Source organism: Miniopterus natalensis, chromosome 16 (genome assembly GCF_054644295.1).
Source record: "Miniopterus natalensis isolate mMinNat1 chromosome 16, mMinNat1.hap1, whole genome shotgun sequence".
Lineage (NCBI taxonomy): Eukaryota > Metazoa > Chordata > Mammalia > Chiroptera > Miniopteridae > Miniopterus > Miniopterus natalensis.
In genome coordinates, this window is record NC_142096.1 from 21233253 (window position 1) to 21260142 (window position 26890).

Genomic DNA, 26890 nt, shown 5'->3' on the forward strand with positions numbered 1-26890 from the left:
TTCTATTTCAGGCCCATTCATTTGCCCAGACATTCTTTGAATCACCTCAGTTTTGTTTTTCTTGTTTTGCAGCAGCAATGGCCTTGGTTTTGCTTCTTTTTTGGAGGGCTACCACCACATAGGACCTGGATGTCCTACTGCTTTCCAAGAATAGGACGAAGACCCTTGCTTTGTCTGTTTCAGTGGCAGTCTGGTAGTAAAACAACTGTGGAGTGGACCAGGGTTTCAGCAGACCATCACGTGAATGGGACCAGTTTCTCTTCTTCACAGATATCAGAAATTAAACACTTGGAAAGGAGATTTGGCCAAGATGACCCATTTACAGGCCGGACTCAGTCCAGAGACTATAGAGAAAGCTCGCCTGGAACTGAATGAAAACCCAGATGTTTTACATCAAGATATTCAGCAAGTCAGGGACATGATCATCACCAGGCCTGACATTGGATTTTTACGTACAGATGATGCCTTCATCCTGAGGTTTCTCCGAGCCAGGAAGTTTCACCAAGCAGATGCCTTTAGACTCCTGGCCCAGTACTTCCAGTACCGCCAGCTAAACCTGGACATGTTCAAAAACTTCAAGGCTGATGACCCAGGCATTAAGAGGGCGCTCATCGATGGGTTCCCTGGAGTGCTGGAAAACCGTGACCACTACGGCAGGAAGATTCTCCTGCTGTTCGCAGCCAATTGGGACCAGAGTAGGTAAATGTAGATAGTGTCTTTACTTGGTTTTTCTTTGTCACAAGATTAGCCTCTGCATGTTGGGGCTGTATGGCTTTATAGGTATTCGGCTTTCGTTTAAAAAATGTATATTTCACATACCTACAAAGGAAGTTTTAAGGCCACAACTTCACTGTCTTCAGAAGGTAATTTCAGATTCATGACTATTTTATGGAACAACGGAATCATAGTGTTAGAACTGTAAGACACCTTAGAAGTCATTGGTCTCTTCATCAAAGTGAGTCATTTATTTTAATAAAATTGGAAGCCGTTCTTCTAGAAGAGCCATATATTCTGTCTTTAGTGTTCTCATCTTTAGCCACCACAACAAATATGGATTCAGGAGATAGCTTCAAATCAAGTATTTTCAAGACATAAAATAATTTCTTGGGTGCCCCCCAACATGTCCCTAACTGAATGTGTCATCTTCCCTGCGATACCTGCCTTTCCATCCATCCAGTGTCTTGAGTCAGAAATCTGGGTGTCATCCTGGGCTGCTCCTTGCTTTTGCTTCTTATATCCAATTAATTGCCAAGCCCTATCCTTTTCAAATCTTTTCCTTTTTCTCCCACTGCTGTTGCCTTAGTTTAGGCTCTTATCGTTGCTCACTTGCAGAACCACAAAGCTTCTCAGTTGGCACTCCTGCCTCTGGTTTCGTGTCTCCTGAGCCATTCTTGTCTACGTTGTAGCCAGAGCGACCCTTACAAAATCCTGTCATGTTACTCTCCTGATTAAAATTCTTCAAAGTAAAGGGAGGCCCGTTATGATCTACCTTCTGCATCGCTGCTTCACCCTCTGCCCTTCTTCTGTTCTCTGGTCCAGCTGGTTGGAAGTATAAGCCTTGCCTTGAATAGCTGAGGCCTTTACACGCTTCCAAGCCTTTGGGCTTGTCTCATCAACACTTAAATGAGAGACCATCCACTTCCTGTCCCTGCTCAAACCATTCTGGGCACAATCTGATTCATATGCATCTTTATGGTCCTTCAGGAAGGTAGTCTTCCTCTCCCCCCACCCTAACCCTTTTTAGTTAGGTGCCTTCCTCTGTCCATGTTGCTTTCAAAGCATCTACATAGATGTGTAAGAACCACTGTTATCATAGCTAATATTTTTGCATACTCACCACATACTCCACCAAAGTGTGTGTGTGTGTGTGTATAGTTTAACCCACCAAGAACTTTGTATTACCGGAATTATTATTATCCCTATTTTACATCTGATGACACAAAGCTGTTAGAAGTTCAATAACTCACTCAGTGCCACACACTAGTAAAATGTGAAGAGGGAGTTGAACTCCGGTAGTGTGACTTCAGAGTGAGTTGTCTTAGCCCCACTTTATTGTAATTGTGTATTTACTTGTGTGCTCTTTTTACCCCTTCTCCTAAGACTGCAAGTTCCTTGAGGGAGGGAGACTGTGTTTTCTTTATGCCTATATGTGTTGAATGAGAAAGAATATATGAATCAGTCTCCCAAACTTCACCTGTGGTTTGAGCTTTCACTGAGTTGTCACCATGGAAATTCTCCTGTTACTTGGGGAGACACAGGTGGATAATAATAAAAATAACATTAAAAACCTACTAAAGAACCCCTCCCGCAATGTAATTAAAAGGAATTTCTAAGGTGCCCCTTTACTGCCTCATATCACTACCCTTCCTCTTAAATATATTGATAGCATAGGACACCTTAGCAATACTGGCTATTTTCTGGTTAATTGGGATAGGGCACTCTCACTCTGAAAGGGAGTTGAATATTTTCACACTATGAGTCCAGAGTCTGGCCAAGTCTGCACCTGAGCTTGGCCTGCCTTTCTGTGTTTCTGCTCTGTCATTCCATCAGTATTAATGAGGAGCCTCTCGTTCCAGTGCTTTATTGAAGAGAAAGGTTTCCAGGTCTTTATAGTCACCTGTCGGTCATTCACTCAACAAACATTTAATGAGTATAGACTTTGCGCCAGGGCTTGTAGCAGGCACTGAGGACAGTGGTGAAAACGCAAGGCCTCTGCCAGCAGAGCTCCTTGTGCAGCCCACTGTCCAGCAATGGTGCTGACACATGAGCTACTGACTCCCACCTTCCACGGGGGGATTCCTCCTGGGGCATAGCCATCAACACCGGATGTCAGTCTTAAACTGGACGGAATGGCCGTCCTTTAGAGAATGGCACATTAACATTGGGATTTGAGAACAGGAAATTTTTGACGATTCTGAAATATCATGCTGACTTCATTTGTGCTTAGTTGTAAGTGTTCTAGAATCTCCATCTGCTAAGACAGATGATGCATAGACGCCAGTCTGTAGTGATTTACACATGGAGAAATAAGTCATAGCAAAGCATCTTATTTCTTATTAGTGTTTGGCCTGTGTATATACCTCAAAATGCATGAAGAAGAAATAATAAATAGTAATAGTAAGAAGAAGCAAATCTTTGAGAAAATGATCCAAATGTTGGTGATTATGATAATCTTGGATGAGTTACTTCGCTTCTTTGTTCCTCAGTTTCCTCGAGTGTAAAATAAGAAGCTTGAGCTACGTAATTCCTGAGATACTTTCCAGCTCTAATGGCTCATGAATGGGAAGCTCATTTAGCTTAACACTGTGGCTGGAAAAGGATTTTAAATTCACATTACAGGCTCTTAATCCACTAGGCTTTGAGAAGTAATCTCTCTCTTTCTCCCCCTTTCACCACCCCACCCCCAAGGCTTGAGTCACTGTTTTTCAAACCGTACAATAATATTTGTTCCAAATATTTTGGCTGTAACAAGAAGGTGAATGATAAAGCTATGCCCTTGACAGCCAGAGGTCATGAGAAGCAAATGAACCTCAGTTAGAATGTGGATACACGATCATGTGATTTACTGGTTATATGACGTGGGACAAGCAACCTCCCTGAGACTCAGTTTTCTCATCTGTAAGGTGGGATGATGATAATGTCTGTCTAACAATGTAGTTGGCAAGATTGAATGAAATAATGCATTTAAGAACACAGTTCATTGTTTGGCAATTGGTAAGCACTTAATATTAGCGTCTAGTATTATTATTAATATTACAAAACACCCCACTACAAAAATAATGGAGCATAGATGGTAAATAAATTAAAAATATAGGCAGGAGTACAATGTTTGAAAATGAGAGTGAGCTGATGAGTGTCATCTGCCGCACACCCATCCAAAGCGCTTGTTTGTTTTCTTCTAAAACATGTTCCCTGTTACACAGACCCAGACTAAATGGGGCCCAAAAGGTCTGGAAAAGTTGGCACAACTTTGCCAAGTGATTACTTCACGCTCGCTGGGAGCTTGCGATGACTGGGAAGTGATTTGTATGTCTCATACATCACGTTTACTGAGATTAAAATGCTTAATATTTATTAAAACTATGTAAATCTTATTTATCTAGACTCAGACACACAAACAAAACTGCGGTACAGTGCGGGATGGGAAGCAGGATGGTCCAGAGGCACAGGTAGGGCTCTGCCTGCCTCGTTAGGTGTGCCGGCTGAGGTGCAGGAGCGCCCTGGGCTATGGAGCACAAACCGGCCTCCTCCAGAAACCGGGCCACAGCGGACAGCTCTCTGACTTCTGTATTTTCTGAGGGTGCCAGGCAGAACTGAAATGAATTAGATTAAATCAGCACCCACAGATTCAGTCACAAAATGAAGCTTTCGGGGGCAGCAGAGTTTACGTTTCAGCTCACCAGCGTGGAATGTGATGGTGACTGAAGAGAACACTGTTGCTCAATGAGCCCCTTGTTCTTTCTCACCTAAACTCACATCAGCATTGGCAAGAATCCATAATTTGCTCCTCAAGATCTGATAGCAATGAATTCTATTTCCTATTTCTTTCTGGGTCGCATACTTACACTTGGTCATATAGCTTGATTTGCCCAGGAATGCCCTTCCCACAGAAAGGGAAATGTGAGCACGGTTTCCACAGATTTCACTCAGTTAAAAAGAGGTAAACTTGCTCGTTATTTTACTTTCTGGAATATCAGTTTCACCAAGTGGAAATGGGTATAATATCTGGCATGTGGAGCTGTTGCGAGGATTAACCCCAATTACCCTACTTGATGCTGTCCAAGAGGCGGAGTAGAATAGTGATTAAATGCACTATCTCTGAAGCCAGATGGCCAGTTTCAGATCTCAGCTGCCTCCCAACCAGCCATGTGATCCTGAGCAAGTTGCTTAAATTCTTACTACCCTCAGTTTCTCACCTGTAAAGTGAGGGTGACAATGATCACAGGCTAGCACTAGTTGGCATTCAGTAAATGGCAGATGTTTCTTAAGAAAAAAATTCAAATCAGGCAGATATCTATGATTCTGGGTCACAAGATGTATCTTTTAAGGGTGGCAGGATTTGATGCCATAACCAACTTTTCTCTACCTAAAAAAGTATGAAAAATGCAACTGCGACTCCAAGCTACTGTGTTCCAAAGCTCTCTATTGTAGCTCAGTTGCAGCTCTGAGAAATCACCCGGTCTTAGGGTTTCTACCTATTGTGTTTAATATAATCTCAGGATTTAAGAAAGGCATTTGGGGGGTCCAGATATTAAAAGCCCCACAATAGACTACAATAGCATCCATTAGTGCTATGTGTAGACCAGCTGGTCTTGAAGTACTTTAGTGGGGAAAAAACAATGATAATGCATTGTAAATCATAATATATAAAATTGCATGGACATTCTTTTGTCAGTGTATTGTTTGTTTATCACAATTGAAAGTTCAGAAGTCAGCAGCTAGGTTGAAAATTAGTTTAAAAGTTGGTTCTGTAAGGAAGCTGAGGCACTCTAAGGAAAAGCTAAGCTAGAGTAATTTAGTAGAGAGCAAAAAGTGCTGATGAACAACTTGATTACTACCTTCAAGTATATGGAATTACTCTAAAGAGGCAATTAATCCAGTAGGCTCTTTCCCCACCATACAGAACAAAGGCTAAAAGGTTTGGATTAAAGTACAACCGACTGCACCCTGGACAGTGTGGCTCAGTTGGTTGGGCGTCCTCTTGTGCACCAAAAGGTTGTCAGTTTGATTCCTGCTAATTCCCTGTCAGGGCACATGCCCAGGTTGTGGGATTGACCACTAGTGGGGCATGTGCAGGAGGCAGCCAATTGATGTCTTGCTCTCTTTTGCTCTCACATAGATGCTTCTCTCTCTCTCTCTCTTTCTCCTTTCCTCTCTCTCAAAAAAAAGAAAAAAAATCGATAAAAAAAGCACACACACACAGCACAACCAATTGGATTGGAGATTAAGAAGCCTGAATGAAGACCTTAGACCCAGGGGACAAGGGTGAAGGAGTGGGGCATTTGACTAGGGTGCAGAATTTAAGGGGCCACCAAAACACTCAGGAATCAAAGTAAATAATATTGTCATACAATATTTTTTAAAATAAAAATGTAAAAAATTTTCTATGAAAAATATATCAACATTTTTAAGAAGGTAGAATAAGAATCATTAATTTTTCCTTATGCTTCAGGCCCCACTATAGGTTGGCAAAGCACTGCTTCAGCCAATCAGATTTCTCAAGGGAAGAAAGAGCCTTAGGTTGACTCCCAGTCAGTTATATTACAGCACATAATACTATACGTCCATATACTGTACAGCTGCATAGGACACTATGGTTTCCAGGCATTTCCATGTCCATTTTCTGGTTGAATTCTCATAACCATTGGGGAGTTTTAGCATCACTAAGTGACAGATGCTGAAGAAGAGATTTGAGGAGGAGAAGATACTTTCCAATTGGGCAACTATATGACTCATCAATGGAAAAACATAGGCTCAGACTGAAGGTCTCCAATTTCAAGTTCATTCCAAAGACGTCTGGAGCCAATTGCTCAGTCCCTGAGTGATTAGATATTTCAGAATGTCCATGGAGCTTCTAAAAGGCTGTAAGCGGATTTCTTGGTTGTGGACGAGTGTGTGGATGTGTACAATGAGACAGTGGAGAGGATTTGAAGTTCAGGGGTAGTGATTCTCAAAAGGAGCCCCGCTGGCATTTGGAGCTGCTCAATTTTTGGTGTATAGGGTTGTGTTGAGCACTATGGAATATTTAGCAACCCCTTCCCCAGGCATTGTGACAACCTAAAAGCCCATCTTCATATTTCCAAAGTCCTTAGTGGAACTGGACCCCCAACAAGGAGTGTCCCAAAAGGTCCTAACATCGATGTCAATAACTACCCTTTGTTAAGTGCCTTTGTGCCAAGTGTTTTTTGTGCATAAATTCCTAATCCCTACCACAGTCCCACAAGGGTCTATGTTGTGTATAGGTAATGTATAACAGAGGCGGAATTCTTCCACAAAGGCCTAGCTACGGTCTCATTCCCTATAATGAACTCAGAGTTCCTAAAGCCTCTTACAATCAGAATCTGAATCGTCGGTATGTTGCTAAGTGGCAGAATTGTCCCAGGGTCCAAATTCAAGGTTTTTCACACCTTGGCTCAGCTCCCTCTTTTAGCCAAGAGGCACAGGGAGGCTCAGTATAAACAACAAAGCCATTCTAATGGGACTCAGGCAGTGAGGAATGTCCATTAGAAGCTGGGTGCACAGAAAGTTGAGGTGATTCTGGAGGCTCAATGTCGAGGGCCTGTCTAGGTCCTAATGTGAGTAGAAAAGGAAGCTGAGAGGGACTGATAGCTTCAATTGAGCAGATGAGAAAGTAGGTGGGGGGCTGAACAATAGATAAGACTTGTTATTTTTTAGTGGGACGAATCCAAGCCTCATTCCTTCCTTCACGCACTCACTAAACACACTGAATGGCTACTCTGTGTGAGTTTCTGAAGATCCAAAGGCTGTGTTCCTGAGCTGAGCTCAACATCCCAGAATGGCATGTCACACAGGTCCTCCCAGGCCCTCCAGGCATTAAATGATAGGAAGATGAATGTTACTAGGGAACTTGACCTTCTTGCCTTCACAGTTCTGAAAGCAAGGACACTGTCCTGTTTACTCTATAATGTAGAAGGCAACCTGGAGTCTGTCTGTTCCGAGGGAGCATTTGTTCTGGGCCGGTGTTCAGCTGTTTCTTGTCCCCTCACGCCATGCAGTAATTTACTTGATGGATATGCTGGAGATAGCAGCTCCTTCAAACGTCACCAGTTATTGCTGACCTGCGGCAACCTCTAAAGGGCTGACGTGGCAAACGTCCCCGACAGCTCTGTGGCGTGATTTGGCAGTGGGAGCCGAGCATGAAGTAGGTTCTTTCTTCTGATTAAAACCTGGAGGCAGTAGGTGGGATATAACTCTTCAAACTATAAATAGGTCCGTTGATTGAGGTTCACCTTTGGCTTTTGCAAGAGCATAAAAGAGCTTTTTACAAGCAGCAGGGAGTCTGTGCCTCCTTCAGTTGACTGTCCTTAGTATAAGAACTTGTGATACAAAAGGGGACAGATTTCTAATGTATCCATGCTCAAATATTGGCGAGGCAAAAAGAGATGAGGCAAGCCAGGTGGGTTTTATGCTTCTGACCAGTGCCATGAGGTGATCCTCCTTCCTAAACTGACAGAGGTTCAAGAAAATGTGTAGCTGTCTGTCCTTCCTACAGAAATATTCCCAGAATTGTTCTGGATCAGTTTTCTAGTTGTTTCGAGTTTAGGAATGAGAAAAAATGAACTGAAGAGGAGAGTAGTTACAACCACAAAAACAAACATTGGGTGCGTAGCAAGTGCTTACCACGTGGCAGGCAGTAATGCTCTTACATAGGCACTGTTAATATCCATGTTTTGCAGATGATGACATTGAGGTTCAGAGAGGTTAGGTAACCTATCCAAGGTCACACAGCTGGTAAGTGGCTAAAATGGACTGGATCTTGGCCCTAACTCCACAGTTAAAATGCCAACCTGCACTGCTCATCACTAGACCTCATTTGCCAAATTTGGGGGCCAATAAATCAGACATTCAGGAGGGCTCTCAGTGAAGTTTCAGTAAAGAGTGAGCAAGCCTCCACCAGTCACTCAAGGTCTCAAAAGACTGGAAAAGAATCTCAGCTCAAAGGCAATTCTATAGCTACATATTCCAATGGCACAGAAACTGGACAACTCAAAAGCTGAGAATTCTATCCAACCTCTGCCCTAATTATATAACAATAATAACTGTGACAACAAATTTAAATATTAAAAATTCCATCTCAATAAAAGAATCTGGATGTTGCTTAAAATACATTACAAAAAGTGGTCTTAATATGAGTCTGATTTAAGATATGATGGAAGGTGTCATCTCTGCCTACCCATTCCTTGTCTTAAAATGTGTTCAAGGGCAGACTCCACTTGGCAAACAGATCCCCAGCTGTGCAGCTCACTAGCTCTGTGACCTTGGCAAGATAGGCACCTCCTCTAACCCTCGGTCCTCATTGTCTGGTAATAATCCTGTGCACCTGGTAGAGCTGGGATGATGAACTGATCTGAGATAGGGAAGGGTCTGGCACACAGACAGCCATTGCTTTCCTTCCATAGTTCAGGTGGTTTTCCCAATTCCGCTTAATCCAGCCTAAAATACCCAAGATATGATTTCTCATTCGGTTGAAAGATCTTATAAAATGGAATATAACTCTGTCATATGCTCCTAAAAAGCTGGTGATTGATGTTGAGGGAATGAAGTTAGGATAGTTTATGTTGCTCCCTCACCCCACTGGACGAGTATATGGCTTGTCATGTGGCTCAACCAAACAGCTCTTCAAATAGTTCTTTTAAATCCCCTTCTTCCCCCACAAAAACTTCTTATCAGACATTCTTCAGCACTCACACTCTAATGCCACTTAGTCCTGGCTCAGCTGCTTTCTGCCCACTGTCAACATCCCTTTTGACTGAGCTTAGGCCCTTGGAAGCTTCCTGTTAGCAGCCATCTGCCATGTGGACTGAGCGGAGGAGAGAGCAGTGGGGTCTCTGCTCTGAGATAACACAGCTTGTGTGTTCCCACCTAACTGGGTGTCTGCCCTCCTAAAGGTATCTGATGTCACATGGCTTTTGTGCTATTGTTAGAAAGGCGGGGTGGGTTTGTGGTGAGAGGGGGCCACAGGACTGGAAGAGCAAGCTTTTATTGACAGCATATCTTTCCAGGCCAGCTGCTCCTCCTGAGTTCACACTTACAACACAGGAATTTAAAATATGGCACTCATTACCTTGTAGATAAAAAAGTCTCTAATGGCTAGAAATGTAAGGGTCAAGAATAATTCCCTCCTCCGGGCACGGCCGGATTCAGAACCAATGCTGGTTGCTCTCAATGCCTCCACTTGAAATTGGGCCACAATGGGGGCATGGCCTGTGTCTGCTCTTTAAAAGGCTAAGGTCAGTAAAAAACAGGCATGGAGAAGGGCGATTTTTAATCATGGCATTACCTGCATGCAGTGTTGGCTGTTCGATTTTCTCATGGGCTAGCTGCCTTCCTGGATGAGTGCACTGCAAGCTCTGGGGCCTTTTCCTGTACAAGTTGAAGCTCTTCTGGGCTATTGACTGCTTTCCTGCATTGTCAGTGAGCCAGGAAGCATCTTTCGATCCCTTTACAAGGAGAAGATACTGTAAGGCTGAGAAGGAAACCCCCAGTCCGTGAGCCCAGAACCTCAGGGCTGTCTCCACCCGCCAGCTCGCCTGCCCTTTAAATAGGGTTCCTGGATAATCACTCCTAACGGTGATCTCCGGAACCTTAAGCAGCTGCAGGGAGTGATTAAATGCCTGCACTGCGCTCAGGTTGTAAATCACACTCGGAAGCGTTCACTGTAAAGCTGTAGAAGTTATTGCTACTATACTGCAAAACATAACACCAGACAGGGAAGTAAAGAGAGGTTAAATTTGGCTGTGAAGGTTTTAAAGTGATGTGTTGTTTTTTCTTTGCGCACTCTCTTTCTGGTTCTCATCATTTTTCTCCCCTCTTTGCCTCTGTTTCTTCCCTGTCTCCTGTGATCCCCTTGAAGTGCCTCTGGATTTAATTTCAAGTATGGTGTTCCCACGAATGACACCCAGTGTCTTTCCAGATTAGAGAATGCTGATATTAGCAATGCTCCTGGCATTGGGACCTCCTTGTGCCACGTTGCTTAAGACTCACAACAATTTTTGAAGGACATATTATTATATTTATCTTAAGTAGAGGGCATTTAACCTCAACAAAATCACAGGGCAGGCTGGTGGTTTGACCCTGAGCATTTCTCTTTCCCCTTTTTCATGCCTGATTATATTTGGGACTCCTGTTGCGTACTCTGCCACTTAACCTCTGATTCCTTGAAATTTGTTGCAAAATCCCTACTTGGGAACCTTTACTATCACCCTAACAAAGTTGGTTCAGTCTGTTTTCCATACATTTTGCCATATAAAACCTTAAGAAATCCGCATCAGTTTGCTTATCCAAAGAACATCTTCCACGTGGGTGAATGAGTCTCCCTCCTCCCCCTTCCCCGCACCCTTCAGCTCAGCTCTCCCTGACCTTTGCTCAGGGAGTTCTTCCTACTCAGCCTGCATTCCCATAACGAGGTGAGCATGGGCCCTGCGGGAGCACAGGGAAGAGGCACCTAACCCAGCTGGGAAACTGGGGGCTCAGCGAAGCTTTCCTGTGGGCGTTTACTAACTTGAAGGAGAGGTTAGATTGAGCGAGTGGAGAGAAGGAAACGCGAGGGAGGCTGCTTGAGACTAAAAGCACACTATGCAATGATCCAGGCAAAGAGGGAGCTTGCTCCATCCGAGAGCTCCAGTCTGCTCCATTGTGCAGAGAATATAAGGGCTCACGTGGAGGGAGATGAGGCCGGGGAGGCAGCTGGGGCCAGGAATGAAAGGCTTTGCTTGCCATAAGGAATTTGGGCTTCATGCTTGAGGACATATCAAGTCCCACTCATCTTTCAAAGCTCACATCCACACTCAGAAGTTTTGCCCATGGCTGGGGCACCACTGATCTCTACTGTCCCTCCTTGAATGCCTGCCACACTAAACTTCTTTACTGAATACTGTTTCTGCTTCAGTGGAGCTCCTGGAAGGCAGGATGTCATGTCTTTTCCTCCTTGATACCCATGGGTACAGAGTAGGGCTCAGAGGCGTCCTCCTGAACGACTGACTTGTGGGGAGAAATGCAGAGTAATGGAAAGTCCAAACAAGAGAGACTTTCTAGACTCTTTCCAATGGCAATATTCTTGTTGAGGGGCCTGGAGTTGTATGTAGTTGCAGTTGAGAATGAGGGAGGAAGGGACTAGGATGCTCTATCTACCCCTTGCCTAGTGATTCTCAGCATGACGTCATGGAGAAAGAGAGTGTCCTTTAAGATGGGGGAGGCAACCAGGACACAGACTAGGAGTCAGCATTGTGGGCTCTGTAGTGACTCCATCCCCTGTGTGATGAGGTCAGGTGCCAGTTTCCTCATCTAATAATGATGGAAGTAGATGACTATCATCGTTTTCTTGCAACTCTTGAATTTTATATTCTATGTGTGTCATTGTACGTAAGACCGAGTTAAGAAAAGGTTTCATGTTATAAAAACCTCCATTGTTCAGGCTGCTACCTTCCTTGTACAGCCCAGAGAATGGAAACCATTCTCTGCCTCGATTTTAGTGAATGGCTTCTCAGTGGTCTGAGGTTTGTGTAGACTTTGATCGCACATTTTCTCATGAGTTTCCGATGAGTTAACCCATCATATAATTTTATAGCATGCATATTGATTAGTATATCACACACCACGGGTAGAGTATTTCAGTTTGATATATAATCTGTGAAATTTCCCAGAATAATACTGCAATACTTCATTTATCTTATTCTTTGTTAGAGAGCAAGGCATGCCAGAGACACTAAATCTTCAAATGGTCCAGGGCTGCCTTTTAAGGGCTGATTTTAAAATTTTATTACATTCCATTCTGTTTAAAAAGAAAAAAATACCTTAGAATGCATATGTACTCCCTACCCTGTTAAATATAATTTCATATTTTATTTATGAAAAATGATAACTATGATGAATATAAATTATCATACCTGGGCTGTGAAACAGCTATCAGGATGAGGATTCTTGGGGCATTTGGACTTTGTACCCAAGCTACATGGCCCACACTGCCATGCTATATGTGCTTCTGATCATTTTTTAGTATTCTTTCTCCTCTTAGCTGTTAATTGTTACTGTTAGTGGGCCTGCTTTAAAAGCCTCTCTCCTTCTAATTTTCTGTGGATTAAGAAGCCCGGAAACTGAGCTTGTTGAATTATATGCTTTGGGCGAGGACCTCTGGGGAATCCTAGGAAATAAAGTAAATGAGCTGTAGCAGTGCATGAATTTTTAACATCTCACTGTATGCTCAGAAATTTAGTTCTGCCTGATGCACCAGCAGGCAAGGCGTGAAGCACCTTCCATTGCAGCATCTATTTGGGACTGTGCAAAATTGAAAACCTGGACAATTTTTCTTCCAAGGTTTCTCCAACTCTGGATTCATGTACTACACGCCCCTCTGACTTAACACTTTCTCTATAATGCCTTTCTCTCTAATACTTCCCTCAGCCTAACAGAATGAGACCCATAATTTCATTCATTCTTGGACTGAAAACTATTTTTAACAAAGTGGTGACTGTCCTTTGCATTTTCATTTTTAGACTTTTCTAGCTATTAAATATGAGCCTTTGTCTCTTATCAAAGATATATTGGGCAAAACAAAGTAGCCTATTTTTCTTCTTATCTTTTACTATATCCCTGTCTTCCCTCCACACCTACTCTAAAGCAATGGAGATCCAAATAGCATTGTCACTGGGCCCATTCCCTTTAGTCTCCTCACCTGAGCTACCACCCTCTTCTCATTTGTCATATGACCCTTGCCGCACTACCATGACCACAGTTTTTTGTTTTTAGATTTAAATTTCTACTGCTTTGATCCTTCCAGATCCAGTCACCCAGGGGAAGGGACAGGGGCAGGGATATTGGCAAGGATCGCCAAGTCAAAGTCTCCGTAGTTGGGGAGAGAAACATGGGAAAAGCTTTCTTTCTTGTTCTGCAGTGGTCTAGGTAGTTGAAGCTGCTGGTTAAGTGAGGTACCTTAACCTGGTTTGTTCTTAACCTGAGGGCAGAGACTTTTGCTATATAATCTGTATAATACATTTTTTGGTTTATATTTTGCTAGTGGGAATTTGTGAATCTCCTAAAATTTTAGACATGCATTTGGCAGAGAAGGTACCCAGCTTCCACCAGATTCTGAAGAGGTTCACAGCCCAAAGGATTTAAGGACCACCACATTAGATCAGACCTACTGGTTAGCCCTGGAGTACAATTCTGTGATGTACCGGGGAGGCAGACAACCTGTTGGGTAGTAGGTGACATGCTTTTCTTGTTCTACACATGGAGAAGGGCCTGACAGGGCGCAGGCTCAGAGGCTTAGTCTCCAGGGTTCTGAGGTGGCTTGCTAGCTTGCTTTCTGGCATTATGACTTGCTGAGTAGTTTGAGTACAACCTGCTTTTGTTGTGGATTTTTTCTTCTGGGTCTTTGAGTCCCTTCTATTTTCCCTCTCTTCTCCTCTTCCTTTCAGATGCTGAAAAAAAATCCTCCTTGTGATGCTTAGCAGTGGTTGTTATCCTGACCTTCTGTTATCTGGGAACACAATGTACCCTCTAAATTTTCTAGCTAGAGTATTTCTTTGTGTGAGGGAATATTTCCTACATGGCTATATTTCCCATGTACTCTCTTGTTTCTTACTAAGCGATAGTGTTGTGCATGTCCATGCAATTCCTCCTACCCGAGTGACCCCTCTTCACATCAGCTTCTGAAAGCTCCATGGATACAATATTCCTTGAGATTTTTTTGAAACAGAGAAATGAAAAAATTTTAAGATGTTTTTGTCATGTATCTTGCAAAAAAAATGATGGTTCTTTGTTGGTTTTGCCTGGGTCCACTGGCTGCACTCAGCTGTAGGGTCAGCTGTGAGTTAGGCTCAGTTCTACCTCTAAGTAGTCTTTCATCATGGGCTTCTATTTAGTATGGTGGTCCCAGGGTCTCTGAAGGGAAAGAGCAAAAAACTGAAAAGTCTGTTGAAGCCTAGACTCTGGAACTAACATGATACTTGTTCACATTCTAATTGTCAAAATCACCTGACCAGGCTGGTTTGAAGGGGTGCAGGAAGAGACTCTCTCTATGGACTCTGGATGAGGGATGCAACGTGGTCACGTTACAGTGGGAGATGTCTCCTGAGATGGGAGGAATTTGTGACTACTAAACAATGAACCACAGAAGCCAAGTCCTATTCATGTTTATATTCCTCAGAGCACCAAGCAGGTCTAACAAACATAAACATAAACATAAACATAAACATAAACATAAACATAAACATAAACATAAACAAGTGTCTAGTAGATATTTCTCGAAGTGAAAGAACTGGGATCAGTAATTCCAAATCTGATGTGCTCTTAAAAATGGACTTGGCCTTCAGATATTTTCAAAGGCATATTTTTTTTCTTATGATTTAGGAGGATTTCATTCCATACAATAAATGTAGCCAGGAAAATGCTGATTTTATCTTTTAATACTTGAAAACTCTAAAGATATGGCTCAGTTCAGTTAAAGGATTTTAGATTCAACAACTCTCACTAATATAACATTCAGTCTGTTTTTAAAAGTGAGCCAGAGTAGATCACTTTATATTGGCGACAAAAAAACTTCACACACATGACTCTATCTCATATATGTCCATGTAAAAGAAACTATTAGCTGTAGGGAGCACAAGAGAATTCAAAATGAGCCATTTAAGGAAGAAACTAATTTTTTCTCTTTAGTTTAAAAAAAAAGGAAAGCATTGTTTCTATATAGTGCAATAAATTTCATCTTGCAATACTCTAAATGACTCTACTTCCCAGCAATTTAAAATATGGTCAATGCTGAGCATAAATATGTATAGATATCAGCACAGTTAGTGCTCTTATTGTCATGATAATGCTCTGTTGTTTAAGATCCAGAACTTATTTTACATTTTCACTTCTTAATGGGTAGAACAATGAACAGAAAATTTCCAACCACTTTGGGAATTATTTGTAATGTAAATATTTTCTCTTCTCAATAAGCTCTTTAAAGTCAAAGAGCATAGATTATTCATTTTCTCGTGTCTAGCTCAGAGTGTTACATTCAGTTGACCCCCAATATGTAAGCTGAATTAAATCAAATTTAGCTTCTAATTTCAATTCTAACAATGACTTAAAAGTTTCAACTTTGTATGATTTTATGGCTATGTACACATTGGGAATAAATATTCTTCAGATACTTTTGAAGGCATTTTTCACTTCATCATGTAAAGGGGTGTCACAAGAGTTGGACCACCAAACCTATGCCTAAGTGACCTTGCTCCTGTGTCAGGATGAGATTCAGTGGCTTTCCCCCAACGTCAGCATGTCTCTAAGTGCTCACTGTGCCATCGTGTCTTGATCAATCTACACAGACTCGATAGTATCCACCACTTGCCTGCCACCATGAGGAGGGAAAGAGAGAAGAAAAGACTATTTATGAAACAATTATCATCTTAGTAATTCTAATAGCAGCTACCAAGTCTTGCACCCTACTCTTTGACAAGAACTTTACATTCATTATCTCCCTTCTTCCAAGAGCATTGCAAATTAGACAACTATTATTCCTAATTCGCAGGTAGGAAAACAGGCTCAGGGAGTTTTGTGAACTTGCCCCATGCCATGACTGTAATAAATAGGTAAAACAGGGATTCTGACTCAAATTCAAGTCAAAGGCCACGCTCTTTCTGGGGCTGCCTTCCAATCCAGGGAAAACTGGACCAGGACACATGGCAGAAAATCCTAAAAGTGCTCCAAATGGAGGTATAGGCCCCAGCTAACAATGAGAAAGAAATCATTGTTGTCCTTCCTAAAAGGGCGTGTTTTGTGGCTTAGGTGGGGATTGAGCTTGAACTGGAAGGTGGGGGTCGACTTGGACACACAGGATGGGCAGGGTTAACAGGGCAAGTTAAGCTGGGTCCAGGTGGGCAGTTTGTCCTGTCAGCTCGCCTGCTGTCCCCCTCTACGCCGTGCTGGCCGGCCTTACCCTTGTATGCCGCCTCCCGGATCTCCCCCCACGAACTCTTTCTTCCTCCATTCGATGCACCTTACAAATCCATTACTCCAGAGAGTCTCCTTCAGACTGCAAATTCCCGAAACCTCCGAAGATCTCCAGCATGGTGCGTCCTTTCATGGATTTCTGTGTGCCTCTAGTTTGTGTTCTCATGTTTCCCACTTATGCTGGCTGTCTCTCAGCAGGAGGTGAGTCTCCTGGAAACAAAGGTTTGTCCCTTGTTGTTAATGTCCCTCCATCCTTACCCTGCACTCTATTTACACTGGGTATTTGTCAGATGTTACCCACAGACACACTTCAAGGCTTGTTGTGAAGAATAAATGAAGGCAATAAAAATAACAAATGAGGCCCGGGCAGGCGTGGCTCAGCGGTTGAGCTCGACCTAGGATCCAGGTGATCAGGGTTAGATTCCTGGTCGGGGTACATGCCTGGGTTGTGGGCTCAATCAATGGCTCTCTCACCATTGATGTTTCTGTCTCTCTCTCTCTCTCCCTCTCCTTTCCTCTCTCTGAAATCAATAAAGACATACTAAAAAAACCCCACAAATGACAGTCCACGAAAGCTTTGCAGAATAGCGCACTGAGTCTAAAACAGAATTTTTATCATTATATACGCAGGTTGGACCTGTGCCTTCTTTTACCTTTTGTCTTTATTTTTATTCTCAAAAAAAATTTGTCCCTCCCTTTTGACAATTTTATATTTTCTCATTCGTTTTCTTCCAAGTATTTTCTTCTAATGATTATCTTTCTTTTAATTTAATTTTTATTTTATTAAGGTAATAATGTAAATAGTTTCAAAAGTTAAATAATGATAGCCTTTGAACAGTAGGTAGCATCTCCCTGTTTCTCTTATTCCCTTGTTCAGAGACAAATGATTTCAAACCTTTTAACTGTATCTACTAGTATTTACTTGCATATTTTCAACTGATATGCATATATAGCATATACTTTAAAAAAAAAAAATGTCTTTATTGATTTCAGAGAGAGGAAGGGAGAGGGAGAAAGAGAGATAAGAAACATCAATGATGAGAGAGTCATTGATCGTCTGTCTCCTGCATGACCCCTACTGGGGACTGAGCCCTCAACCCAGGCATGTGCCCTGACTGGGAATTGAACCGAGATCTCCTGGATCATAGGTCGATGCTCAACCACTGAGCCACTCCAGCAGGGCCAGCATATACTTTTAGTAGCTATTTAGTAATACTACTATGAAAGCTTAATCCCACCTTGCACATAAATTTTCCTTCTTCCCAAACTCTCAAAATAGTTAAAACATAATTGGGGGTAAAATCAATATTCAGTGTTTATACTATTATAACAATATAAATAGTATTCACAGCTAAGTCATATTAAAAATGGATTATATTTTAAATGTTTTCTTTAACATTAATAAACTATAATGACATTTCCTTCCTTATTCAACATTTTTCTATCCCTTAGGTTAGTAATTGCTTTTATAAGAATTTACTTGATGTTCTTTGCATCCAGTACTGCCCTTAGACCCAGGCAACAAGGGTCTTTTGCCCTTGGCTATGAGATTTAGAGTTTGGCTTTCCCCAAAGAGAGTATAAAAATGTTGCATTGTACTCTCTCTGAGGATATAATTATAATTCTCCTTGCATTTTCTTATTTTCTCCAAGTTAGTTTGTTTCCTCATTTGTTGCCAAGCCTTGGCCAAGTCATCCTTAAGAGTGGGAACACTAGAGACCTATTTGGAAATTCTGCATTCATGGGGCAGGGGGCGTGGCCTGTCAACTTGGTGAGCTCCACGGTGGTACAACAAGGTGGCAAGCTGTCTTTTTCCTGGAAGGACTCCCAAATGTCAGTGTCTATAGGTCTTTTTTTCCTGAGCTGATCAGCATCCCCAGAGGGAAGTCCTCCCAATCCCCTGCCAGGGAAAAGGGTGGCTGCCAGCTTCCTGGGAGCTGGGTGGGGAAGGGGGGCTGTTGGTTTTGCAGTTTCAGAAATACATGTTTACTTAATCCCCTGTTTGGCCCTTGGCCCTGGCCTGAGCTGGGCTTGGCTCCCTGCAACCTCTCTCTGTTTCACCCCCACCTCCACCCCACAGAGAGTAAACCGTCCCTTTTCTGCTGAGTGGGTACCCAGGTGTTGAACTGCTCCTTTAAACACAGTTCATGGACTCTCCTGGTTTTAGCCACTTCTCTCTGCCTTCAGAGGAGACCCTATTTCCTGAGCATTTCCAGGAGTTTGTGGTGCAAAGTGACTTTCTCTTTCTCTGGCCTATTAGGTCAGCAGCCACTTGTCCACCTGCTTGCTGACTTCCAAATTTGTTGATATCTCTCATTTGTTCTCATCTCTTCATATGTTCTCTTCATATGTAGGATTATACACTTCTAAAAATTCCTTTACTCTTATGTAAATGGGCTTTATTTATTGAGAGTTAAATCAACACCTATCTTTGAGTTTATTTTTCAATTATAGTTGACATAAAAATGTACAAGAAACAAACTCATAGGTTCAATATGCCACGTTTAACTGGAAGTTCTAACAACATTTATTTAGTTCTATTCATATAGTTTCTTTATACTTTCTTGTGAGTCTGTTACTGATAATGTGAATTAGCTTTAAAATACCTATGAAATGTCTTGCATGCCATGAAAATTTTAGTTCATTTCTTTTCCTACGTGTTTACTAATTATGTTATTTTTATTGCATTGCTTAAGAAGCAAAAACGTTTTAAAATACACTAAAAATTAGGGCAAGAATAAAATATGGGAAAAGTTGAAAGTTTAATTCAGTGTCCACACATCCAGTAGCAAATAGGTAAACAGCATAGTAAGAAGAAATCATAATCCGAAAACTTCTTTAGAAATCGAAGCCCAATCATCTGGTGGTCACACTTAGCAGAGTCCTGTAAAGCTCTCAATGATAAGATGTTGATGCATAAATACATGACTAACTGGAGCCTGCAAGAAAAAATAAAACAGAAAGGAAACTTTAGGATTAATTATTCTTTAGAAACCTTGAGTTTCAAAAGTAACAAAGGCAACAAGTGCTTACTGTGTGAAAATAAATGTGTTGTCAAAGAAAAAACAAATCTGGATTTAGTAAACAAACACTTTATTCAAGATTATTGCAAGGGAAAGAAATACTTTTTTATAATGCAATATTTATATGTTTAAACAACTTATGTTACTTATCTCAAATTGCATAATGCTGAAGCCAGTGAAAAATAGAATCAAATGCACACCACTGCAAAATAATTCAATGAGTTGCATTTTTTCTTTTTAAACAAACTTGTGAAGGGAAGGAAATCCTGGATCACAGCCTGCGCCACGCAGCCACCCTGTCCAGCCTGCGGGAAGCCACAGGAGCCGGGCAGGAGGAGCTGGGATGGGCAGCTCTGCAGAAGTAACTCTGCTCGCAGATGCCATGTGCTGGGGGAAGTGTTGAGTTCCCTTGGGTTCTGCTGGTGCATTCGGGAGAGGAATACGTTACAATAGGAAGAATACTCTGAACAGAAGATCAGCAAGAGTCCGAGGGTCAGGCAGAACGCGTTTTCTCTCATAAGGATGAGTAAACCAGGCTGGGAAGAACAGGGGGTGGGAAGTAGGATTAAAGGTGTCAGGATCCATAGATCAGAGGCTGTTTTACCCTGAGGCCAGGCGACAAAGGGCCACTGTGCAGGGCCAAGGGAAGGAAAGGTTCTTAACCAAATGTGGTTAACAAGCATTTTTTCCCCCTCTCGATCCTCGGAGACAAGCAGTTCAGCAAATAATAAAGAATGGGAAGTCGGAGGGTCCTGTTTGGCACTGTCACAGGTGAACAAGGGGGGCGCATCTGCGGGAGTGTGACCTAAGTCATTTGGGAAGGGTGGTTTCTGCAGTCGGTCCCTCTTCCTGGAACACAAAGGATGGGGGATTTCTTAGCCTTTGCTGTTTTCTAGGATCCCAGGAATCAGGTAAATGTCAGCGTGGCCAATATGAACCAGCGCGATGGCTACCCCTGAAACACTCAGCGGCTGTTGAGGGTAAAAGCCAAGAACAGCATTTCAGTGCACTGTGGTAGGGGCTGTGATGGATAAATAGGCAGGTTGCCATGGCAGTGCCGCCCAGAGGCACCTCGGGAGGGGGAGGGGCCGGCAGCAGGAGCCGCGGGCTCTGCGCCGATGACCAGGCTCCATCCGGGCGGAGCACGTCAGCTCCCAGCCAGGAGAGATCTGCCTCGGTCACCACGGCAAATTATGCAGCAAACTTTATGCTCAAGCGGCTGAGGGAAAAATAGTCTTTTCTGGCTGAGGAGAGATTTTTCTCCTCTGTAGGGCTGTTAGAACAATTTTCTCAGAGTAGGAGTCTGTTTGTAAATATGGGGTAAAAACCTAGGTAATACATGTGATTTATCTAGAGTTTATTTTCCCATTTAAGGCTTTTGTTGTCTCCCAGCATCAAACTTCACATTCTAAAAGGTGTCAAACTCTTACTCTACTCTTTCTGAGACACAGGCTGAGCCAAAGGAAATGTCTCCTCTTGCGCTCCAGACAGGCGGCAGGGCCCCTCCCAGGATGGCAGGCCCTTCCCTGGGCCTGGTGTACCTGTCTGAGTGGCTTGTGGGAGGGAAACCTGTTTGTGTGTCAGACCTTAACCTGTGGGCACAGCAAGTGTGGTGCCTGAGGGACACTTTTGGAGGGTTAGGGGTCTGAGGACAGGGTCAGGGCACAGATGGACACAGAGATCTGAGGCACAGTGGCTCTGAGTAGGATTCAGAGAGGAAAACAAGAGGGTGACAGGGCCTTCTGCTTGCCTGCTGGACCCGCATCCTGTTCTAAGCTGCCCAGAGATGCCCCCGACAGCTGAGCTGCTATGACATCACTCAAACTCCCTTTCAAGGTATAAAGTCTCACCATGCAGCCGTCTTTGAGAATTCCCAAGACTTACTGCAACTGGAGACACATCCCCCTCCCTCTGTGAGTGATAGGGTTCAGTTTTGCTATGAATTGATCTTTGCAGCTCCTAACATGCTATGGCACTTTAACAAGAGGGAAACAAATGTGCTTCTTCAAGTACGGAGGATAGTAAAGCCCAAGACACCATAAGCTTAGAGGCAGCGCCAGTCCTGAAGGTTTGCGCTGGCGTCAAGTTTGGCATCTCACGTTTTTCCGCAGGAAGGGTCCTCACCATCGAATTCACCAGCACCCGAGCCAGTGCAGTGGAGGTGAGCATAGCTCTCACCTGTCACACTGGGCTCTGGGGAGACAGGTGTGAGGAAAGGGGGAGGTGAGCAAGTCAGAGCGAGGAGACTCTGGGGAGTTAAAATTAATAATAATAATAGTGATAATAACCCAATACAGTGAAAAAGAATAGGAGCCGGATTTCTTAAACATCAATAGAGGAGTCTAGGAAAAAATAAGCTGGGAGACAGGACGGCAGATTTTAAAAACTCATGAACATGAAGATTCATAAAGACTGAGAAAGGTAGGTAGTGCAAAACACAAGCATCTGAGGAAGGGTTAAAAAAGAATAAAAAAGAAAGAAGAGACTAAAACTTTAAAAATCACGTGTATCTAAAAATACAGAAGGAGTAGAGTATGGTAGAAACAGCAGATTGGGAAACACAAGGTGAGTTCCTATTGGCCTCTTCCATCCTTCAGTGTCCAGGGTAGAAGTTACATGGCTTTGTCAGCTTCCATTTCTCCAACTGTGAGGTCAGTTGGGGATTTCATGTGGCTGCTTGACTGCGGTACCTAACAAAGGTGATCATCTGCACCACCCAGACGTCCACATTTACTGCAAGACCAGGGGAGCCAGGCGTCAGGATTGGTGGCTCCTATTTCTTGTCTAGTCTGTTCTTTTCTAGCCCAGAGAAGTGGACTCTTTTAAGCAGTAGCATTTGGCTCTACTTATGTTCTGGGGATAATCCCAAGCAAGTCTGTTGTATTTCAGGCATCTCATCCCACAAGGGGGTGGTTATGCAGTAGTTTCCCCTTGTGGTTGGGTCTTTGTTTTCCCCTGAAACCCTTCAGGTTTGCTGCATACTTCCAGTTGTCCTTTACCTGACAGCTGCTTTCTGTACTTGGAGCGCAGGTTCTGGTTGCGGATGTCACCTTGCCTGGCCCTGGTCAGTACCCCCCCCCCCCCCCCCCCGGCTCGCACAGTTGCTAGATGGCTTGCTTCAAATGAACTGCCTGCTCCACGCTCCCTGCCATTCCAGACACACAACCAAAACACCTGCCCTGTTGTAGAGATTCCGCTGCTGTGTCCCGCCTTCCAGATCGGCCCTGTCTGAGCTGACCAGTTTTGATATTATGATCTATGATTTGGGCTCTTGCTTAAGTGTCTTCACATACAGCCATTTATCTGCCAAACAGTTATGTGAGGTGGGCTATTGCAGTCTTTATGTTTAAGATGAGGGAACCAAAGACCAGAATCATCACATAATTCACCTGAGGCCATGTAGCTAAGAAGTGGCAGGGCTGGGGTCCAGATCCTGGTTTAGGTGACATCTAGAGCTGACTTGTTCTACCATCTCATACAGACTAGAGAATATGTGTTGTAAAGCCCTTATTTTAAAGGTGACAATAAGGAAAGCAAAGATCGCAGAAATTGATTTGCCTAAGATTACTTGCCTAAGAGATTGATTTGCAGTGTAACAGAATTGACTGCTGGCAGAGTTGACTTTTAAGAGATCTCCTCACTCCCAGACAAGTACCCTGCAGCAGAAGACCTTGAGACTTGGCTCAGTAAAATGGGGCAATTTCAATGAATTTCAGTCTCTCTGTATTTCCTCAGGCAAAAGTCCAGACACTTAGCATGACACATGGAGCCCAGTGCAATCCATTTTCTCTCACTTCACTTTACATCCCTACAGTGCCTCTATTTCGGCAAATTTTCAATGCAATTGAAATGTTTTAGGTTGGGGTAATGTTTTTTAAGACTCTATACTTCTTTAATTCTGAATGGGGAAATGGGAAAAAAGAAGGCTATTATTTATCAAGCATTTACTATTCCAAATACTGTAATAGACCTTTCAGTCGACCAGTGGTTCTCAAACTTGAGGGTATGTCAAAATCACCTGGAAAGCTGGTGAAAACCTAAGATTACTGGGCCTCACCCCCAGAGTTTCTGGCCTAAGTGGGGCCTGAGAATTTGCATTTCTAATATATTCCCAGGTGAGGCTGATGCTGCTGGTCCGGGGACCACACTCCGCAGATCACTAGTATAGACATATTATCTTACTCCTTTCAATGAACCTAGAAGGATGCTATTATTCTCTACATTTTACAGAACAGGATATTGTGACTCAGAAATGTTAGATAAATTCCTAAAGTTGCCCAGCTAAGTAAGGTTGCAGTATTCTAGCACAGAACTTTCTGGTTCCCAAATAGTGTCTTTGCCCTTTCAGGAAGCAACCTAGGTGTCCATGAGAGATGACTAGATAAAAAAGATATGATACACACACAGACACACACACAATGGAATAGTACTCAGCCATAAAAAAGAAAGAAATCGTGCCATTTGCAACAACATGAATGGAACTAGGGGGGGTTATGCTAAGTGAGTTAAGTCAGAAAGAGAAAGACAAATGCTGTATCATTTCACTTATATGTGGAATCTAACAAAACAAAACAAATAAACAAAACAGAAACACAGACCCATAAAAACAGAAGACAAGCTGATGGTTGCCAAAGAGAGGGGTGCGGGAAAGGGAATAAAAAATAATCAAAATAGATGGATTCTGTAGAACAAAACAGCGGCTTAGTTTCATGGAAAAAAATAATGAACCCAGAGTGAGGCCTTGAATTCAAGTCTATGCTCAGTGAAAAACAGGAAGACTGGGTATGCCAAGGGGCTGGGAGTGGCACAGTAAAGCAAACAAACAAACAAACAAACAAAACAAAACCAGAAGCAGAAGGGAGGGAGAGGGATGGGAAGGGTGAGGGGATAAGAGGTGCAAGCTTCCGGTTATAAAATTAAGGGATGGGGTGCAATGTTCAGCAGTGGGAGCGTGGTCATTATTAGTGCACTATCTTTGTGCAGCGGCAGACTGTTTACTAGGCTCATCATGGTGGTCACATAATAAGGTATATAAATATTGAATCACTACGTTGCACACCTGAAACTAAGATAATACTGTACGTCAACAGTACTTAAGTTTTAAAAAATCATATTCTCCCACACGCAGCAGGTTTTTCAAGGAGCAGGCAAGTTCATGCCTCTCGTCCCAGTGTGGGAACTGAAGTCCGGGCGTGGGAACCACACAAAGAGACCTCTGCTCTGATTTCACGCTTCCCTCCTGCTTGCTGGGTGTGCCAAAGGCAGTGTCAAAACAGGGAGGCAAGGTCCAATTTACAGCCAGCTCCCCCTCCCCCTTCCCCCTTCTCCCTTCTCCCAGGGGTTGGTGGGGAAAGGAATTGTTTTGTTTGTGTGTGTGTTTATTTTGAGGGGCAGAGGATTCTTTGAAGGTTGGGAGGGGGCAGAGAGTGGTGGAGAGGCTCCCTAGAGCATAAAGATTGTCCTTGAAGAGTGGGGGGCACTGCACCTGCTGCCCCCGTGGGCTGGGGTGGCCAGCAAGAGCTACTGTAATGGGCCCTCTCTTCCCTCTCCTCAGTCTCTGTAAGTGGAAAGGAGGTACTGTGGTGACCCAGGGAAAATGCGCATCAGACCTCTTTCCCCTGGAGCAATCTGAGCACTTTATATAGTGAAAGAACCAAATGGACAGAGCAGAAAGGCAGATGGCCTGGGCGTCGCCTCAAGGCAGTAGGAATTTTGCTTAGGATGCAATTAAGAATCAGGCGGACACCTGACCCCCCATGAGCAGTTATCAGCCCTGGGTGGGGTACTGAAGTGGCCCAGCCCCGTGTCCTATGTCCCAGCAAGGTCACCCTGCTGCTTTGTCTCTCACGGAGCATCAGCTGAGGGGCCCAGCGCCCCTGGACATGATTGAAAGGTACTTCACCAAATTGCTATTTGGCCTGCATCTCACAAGCAAACAGGTTTTCAGAAGCATAGAACTCAGGCAAGTTGATGGAAGATTTAAAAAAAAGAGGCACTTCTAATTTTTTAGCAGTACTGAGTACATTTTAGTTGGGGTGAATTTCCATATTGCATTGTTAAAAGCAAACAGAAATTTTGTTTCTGAATAATCTTTTTTTTTTTTAAATTAATTCAATAATTTTAAAACTCTAGGGTAGAATATTTTCAGGTTGGCTGTTTTGGAAATGAGACGACAACTTGGATTTCCAGGTTTTTGCTTTTTTTTGTAAAGTCCATTCTGTCAGCTCAGTGTGGTCGACATAAGAAATGTTCAAACTTGTAAGAATTTTTATGAGTTTATTTGAGCCAAACTGATGACAATTTCCAGGGAAGCAAAATCGGAAAGGATTGAGAAAATACCCCAGAAAACGGCAGTTTTGCACCTTATTTTGTACATTACAATCAAAGGAGACACAAGGGGTTACAGGAAATTCACTGGTGGTAGATTAAGGGAGTGGGAAAAAACAAAGTCGGGAGATCTCTGGGATTAGATAAAAGTAAAATGAATAACACACACTTCTTTTACATTGGTGGGTACAGGATAGTTAACAAATAATAATTAACATGAACAATTACAGTGAGGAGTTTTGTTGTTTCTGTTTTGGAGGGAGATTGTGTGCTGAGGGGCCTGTAAAAAGAAAATTATCCTGACATTCTGAAGGCACGATATTATAGAGGCAAAAAGACAATAGACAGGCTCAGTTAAGGCACAGCTTGACCTTTGTCATGGAAGATGCCGGCCTAGGACTTGACTACCTCCAGGACTCGCTTTTACTTAGAAAGTTCTGATTTCAGACCACCCTAGTGGTTACCTTAGGTCTCTGAGTTTGTAAGGCTGCCACGCAGGCCCCCCCTGAGCTTGCGGGGTTTAGCGTGTGGCCCCTTCTCATCCGCAGTGTAAACATCGTAGGCAGGGTACAGGCACTGAAGAGAACGGTCTTCTCCTAAAAGTATTATTGATAAAAATGTATGCCTTTAAAGTGCACTGAAAAGAAGAAATTATGCCTAGTATGTAAACAATAGAAAACATTTCCCTTTCGGCACCTTGATCGCGTCGGTGCTGGTCCTACGTAGTCACCGCAACAGAATGAATTCCCTTCCACGTGTTGATAAGTCCACCATTCTGTTCAGAGGGAACCAGGTCGGAAAACTGTGCCCAGGCTGAAATTGGATGGAAGCTAGCAGCTGTTAAAGATAATAGACCTGTGTTA

The 26890-nt window shown here is 43.1% G+C and overlaps 1 protein-coding gene across 1 annotated transcript in view; it reads left to right on the forward strand.

Annotated features, from left to right (window-relative positions):
- Positions 1 to 229: 229 nt before the first annotated feature.
- The window catches only part of CLVS1 (clavesin 1), a 106739-nt gene continuing 80078 nt past the window's right edge, over positions 230 to 26890 (forward strand). Inside the window, exon 1 of the mRNA XM_016198894.2 lies at positions 230 to 699. Within this exon, the coding sequence (XP_016054380.1) occupies positions 245 to 699 (455 nt within the window). The 5' untranslated portion in view covers positions 230 to 244. The remainder of the gene's footprint in view (positions 700 to 26890) is intronic.